The sequence below is a fragment of the Morone saxatilis genome, unplaced genomic scaffold (assembly GCF_004916995.1).
Source record: "Morone saxatilis isolate NCDOM2014 unplaced genomic scaffold, NCSU_SB_2.0 Contig9, whole genome shotgun sequence".
Lineage (NCBI taxonomy): Eukaryota > Metazoa > Chordata > Actinopteri > Moronidae > Morone > Morone saxatilis.
The window spans coordinates 115,052-120,124 of NW_023340268.1; the positions used below are offsets into that span (position 1 = coordinate 115,052).

Genomic DNA, 5,073 nt, shown 5'->3' on the forward strand with positions numbered 1-5,073 from the left:
TGTCCGCGGCTCAATAAAGTAGCCACCAAACATCTGTTCACCCGTCACACTGTTCAATAATTCTCATACTTAGCATTGATGTTAACCATTATGTCGTAAACGTCTGGATCGACAGCGGCTTCGCTTAGCTTCCAACAAGATTTGGCGGTTCAGTATTTTTTCGTTTTCTCGCAAGGTGAATCCCCACCCACTGATCTGTGATACGGTCCTGCTGCGTTATGTGAAAAAAAAATGAGGAGTAGTTGTTTTAGTCTCACTCCTCTTAAAAACAGAGAGTATGAGAACTTCCTGCCCTTCCAATGACGCTAAAATGAACGAGTTTTACATCATTGGAAGCAGAAAGTGCAACACTGGAATCCGTATTTCTCCCTCCGCTCCGGTGAAAGTGAGGGAATGATGCACGACCATTCAAAAATATGACTGAGCTTCTAATGATACAAAGCTTAATGCAAATGGGCTAACTGTCCCTTTAAGAAGATCAAAGTTATTAAAAACAATTATTTGTATTCAAGTTGGTGGAATCCGTTCTTACCAACAAACCTGGTGGGGGACGTGTAATAAATGAATACAACCGAACCAAATCCTTGATGGATGAAATCAGACGAAAAATGGTGAACATACTGGCAGCTGACATGGCAGAAAATAATGGGTCATTTGTTAACAGTCCTTGTGTTCTGAATCTAGCTTAGAGATTAATTTGACATCGAAATTAAATCCAGTGAATATAACTGCAAACTCCTTTCTCCTTGCAGTACATCCCCACCCAGACAAATGAAAGAAATGTACGCCAGAGGAATAGTGACCTTATTCCCCTACCTCGGTGACCCATTCTCTAAGACTGGCTATGTGAGTTGCACACAGTAATTGTTGTAGTAATGTTAAATGCTGTATTGAAAAAATTTTAATCCTATCGGATCTTTTTTTGTTATCCTTTCATCCTCCAAGGAGCACTATTATGATAGTTAGAGTGGAACTGGGTACTTGGCCTGGAGGATTGAAACTATTCAGAAAGGCACCGCTAAAGACAAGCGATCAGTATTTATAATACTGTATTTTCCCATGTTATGTAGAATCAGCCAAAGAATCATCTGGTGAAGACGTGTCTGGAGGACCAACTGTCAGACGAGAGTCCGAGTTAGTTTCAGAGACTGCCGTGACTGAAGATGAGTGCAACGAAGCAATCTCACTGATGAAACATTCAGCTGATGAGGACACCGTCAAGAAGAAAATGAAACTGACATTTGTGTATCGCCGCAACATGGTCCTTGACCCCCAGCAGTCGAGCAACATACCGTCCAACTTTCCACGTTTTAAAGACGTCAAAGGCTTGGTAATTATCTATCGGTAGACAGGCGTTGTAGTAATACTCCATTAACTATCACCCGTTAACTTAGGTTGCCTGTCAGATAGTTGAACAGGATTTCATTCTGATGTTTGGAGAGGATACATCAAGCACGCTTCTGGAGAGGTGGTCGGTCATGTTCAAGAAAAATATCATCCAACAATGCAGAAAGCGTCTATCCACAAGTGAGCTTGAAGAACTCTTGCTGGCAGCTGATCCTACTGAGGAGATAGAGCTCAACCCTATCTCCTGGCTGTTGGAGTTAAAAGAATGCAATCCACCAGTTCAAGAATGCCATACCTTGCAGGTCAACCTCTTCTCTTGGTGCCTTTGATGAACAACATGTACACTTTCATCCAAACCACAGTGTACAACATTGATGTTGGCAAGTTAGGGCGAGGTTGCTTCATTAGTGCTTGAAGTTTCTCCTCTATCATGCAGTGTTTTGTTTGTCAGGCTCAGTTAACTAGTTCAAATATGCTTGTTAGGCATTTACGATTAGTTCATGGTTACTTACCTGGAAAAAATCTCAGGCTTAAATGTGCCCAGACTGGATGTGGATGTGTGTTTGGTACGTTTTCTGGTTTTAGGAAACACTCAGAGTTATTGTACCCTCCAGTGTTAACTTTTAATAACTCCATGCAGTGTTAATCTGTACTGGAATGGAACTCAATCAGAATTGATTTGACAGCTTTTATCGCACACTGAGCAGCTGAATGGTTTCTCACCAGTGTGAGTTCTCATGTGTCACTGCAGATTACTCTTTAGACTGAAGCTTTTATCGCACACTGAGCAGCTGAATGGTTTCTCACCTGTGTGAGTTCTCATGTGAACCTGCAGATGACTCTTTTGACTGAAGCTTTTACCACACACTGAGCAGCTGAAAGGTTTCTCACCTGTGTGAGTTCTCATGTGCAAAAAACATTTCTTACAAACTGAACAGCTCAAAGGCTTTATATTGGTAACATCACCTGACTGAGATTCTCTGGTCTCTTTAAAATCATTGTCGCTATCATCAGTCTCAGATTCAGAAGAGTCTTCAGTCTTACCATCCGTATCAGGTTGTGAATGTTCATCTGGATCTGAGTTTCTGGCTGGTTCTGGTCCTCCACAGTCCTCTCCATCATCTGTTTCCATCTGTTCAGTTTGTCTTTGAGGAAGCTGTGATGACTGAGGTTTCTCTTCATCATCAACATCTTCACTATCTTTACACAGAGCGAAACAAGGAAGAAGCTAGAAAGTGAACCCCTTGAATGCTGGCCTCACTCATCCCCTGTATCCTGGTCCTGTTTCCTCCAGAATCTGGTCCTGACTTCCTCCTGTTCCTCTTTAATGTGTGGGGGCTCTGGGTCCTCCTGGTCCAGACTGGGGCTCCACTCCTGCTGCTGCTCAGGGGGAACCTCTTCTTTAACCGACAGCTGCTGGACATCTGCAGGACACAGTAAACACAAAGATAGACGTTATGGATACCCACAAGAGGTTTGGAAACTACATTTCCAGATGGCAGAATATCTAACAGGTGTTTTGCTGCCTTGTTTCACACTAAACTGCAGCCTGTTCGCACAGTGTGGGGACGCTGGAAGTATCTTAAAAGTTTAATTTCATTTCACAGTAATTTTTGGGAAGCTCAGAATTTCAGAATCTTCACATTTTCAAACTTTAACATTTCCACTATTTCTTCCACTCAGTATCTTAACTTCTTCTACTGAAGAAACTCTTTGTTACATCTCTCAGTCTGCTCTCCGATAGATTCCTCAACGTTACTTCCTTGTTTTCTAGATGTATAAATCATGCGTACACATGAAAAGTGTGTTTACATCACACAGCTTTCCAAACATATAAAAATCCATGCACAGTGACAATGTGAATAATTAAGTAATTTATTAAATAACTTCCAACTTCACTGAAACTAATCCTGGCTGATTGATACGATGGATGATTGATAGCGTTAACAGTTACTGACTAATTAACTGACTACAAACTGGCTCCTCTTCCTCTGTTGGTCCGACCCGCTCTGGTTCTGTGGCTCATTCGGGGACCGCTCCCCGGCAGTATTCCCGGCTAGGTCCCCCACTCAGAAACCATGGTGACAGGTTCAACCGTTCTGAATCTTACCCTCTGAAGGGTTTTTGCATTACAGCAACAGCAGCTGAGACTCGTGGGTATCGGAACCATTGGACTCACCCAACTGAACCGAACTGATTTCTCAGAAACAATGCTGATCTGACTCAAACTGACAGAACAGAAACCCCCCTTGTGGCTCCAGTACCGTTAAATATCCTCTGTCAGTCTACTTTTACGTCTTTGGATTAGGGTTACTGCTGTGGCTAACAGATACAGAGTACAGATGGTGTAGCTATCAGTAGCTTAGCATCAGCTCCCCAAAACATAAGCGGAGCAAAAAAACAGCAGAAAGAAAACAAACCGGCTCTTCGCAGCTTTATTTCAGGCTTTAAAACCACATCTAGCAGTTTTCGTTTGCGGGCGATCTCCTTCTCGTATCCGGATATTGTTGTCTCGAAATCTCCGATCAGATCTTCTGGAGCCGCAGTTAGCAGCCGCTGTTTGAATACATCTGTAAGGTCCTGAAACTGACTGGGGCTCCACTTCAGCTTCTCAGGGGGAACCTCCTCTATACTGACCGACAGCCGCTGGACATCTGCAGGACAGAAAAACAGGGTTACACAACACAAACATTGTGGAATGCAATGAGTTTCATGTTAAAGTGATATTTTACAGCTTTTCATTTTCTATAAAATGTACTGTAGCACAATATACAAACACAAAATGATGTCTATATTCATATTTAATTATATCTGCTAGGACATTCAAGAGAAGACCACATTTAATTATAGTAACATCTGAAGATAGAGAGGTAACCGTTGAGACCCACGTCTTGAACTAGTCTGAACATCCGTTTGTCCTGGAAACACTTAAAATATATAAAATATACCTTTATAATCCTTATTGCTCTGCCTGCCACCATACCGAATGAGACACTACTGAATAGTTTAGTAATTGAAGCGAAATCCTGCATACACCCTGTGTGCTGCACAATGAATGAAATACAGATTTGGCACAGCAGCACAGGGGAACGGAGAGCAAAGAGTAGAGAAAGAATAAAATACAATAAATTAAAAAGAATTCATACACTCCATACAATAAAGTGGAAATATAGTATGCCTGTGTATAACTGTACATGTGCCGTGTTTCAAGGTATTGTAACAGTAACAGACATTTTAGTAAAGACAATAGCAATAAAGGAAATTGTTCAATAGAATATCAATGACATGAAAGAACATAATAAATACGTCCTTTCATGTCCTTGATAATGGACACTGATACGAGTGAATCACCTTTTAGAATATGATTATACACAGTTCGTAAAGTGAAATATGACCTCTGCAGTTAACCCGCCATACTGGGAGCAGTGAACTCCAGATCTGAACCAGTACCTTGGTCAAGGGCTGGAATTAACTTAAGTTGATGGAGGAAACCCACACAAACTCCACACAACCCGGGAATCGAATCCTTCTTGCTGTGAGGTGACAGTGGCGGGTACTCAAAATGTCATCAGTAGCCAGTTCCACCTCCTGTGCACTGCTGAGGTGCTCTTGAGCAAGTCATCCACAACTCTCTCTCTCTCTCTCTCTCTCTCTCTCTCTCTGTCTCTCTGTCTCTCTCTCTCTCTCTCTCTCTCTCTGTCTCTCTCTCTCTGTCTCTCTCTCTCT

General features: G+C 42.1%; 1 protein-coding gene across 1 annotated transcript; it reads right to left on the reverse strand.

Annotated features, from left to right (window-relative positions):
- Positions 1–608: 608 nt before the first annotated feature.
- LOC118342669 (zinc finger protein 572-like) lies at positions 609–4,001 on the reverse strand (the record flags this gene model as incomplete). The annotated part of the gene is given in 3 exon segments (XM_035681282.1): positions 609–2,605; positions 2,608–2,771; positions 3,768–4,001. Coding segments are annotated over 3 exon segments (992 nt in total), but the record flags the coding sequence as incomplete, so codon positions are not given.
- Between the last annotated feature and the right edge of the window lie 1,072 nt (positions 4,002–5,073).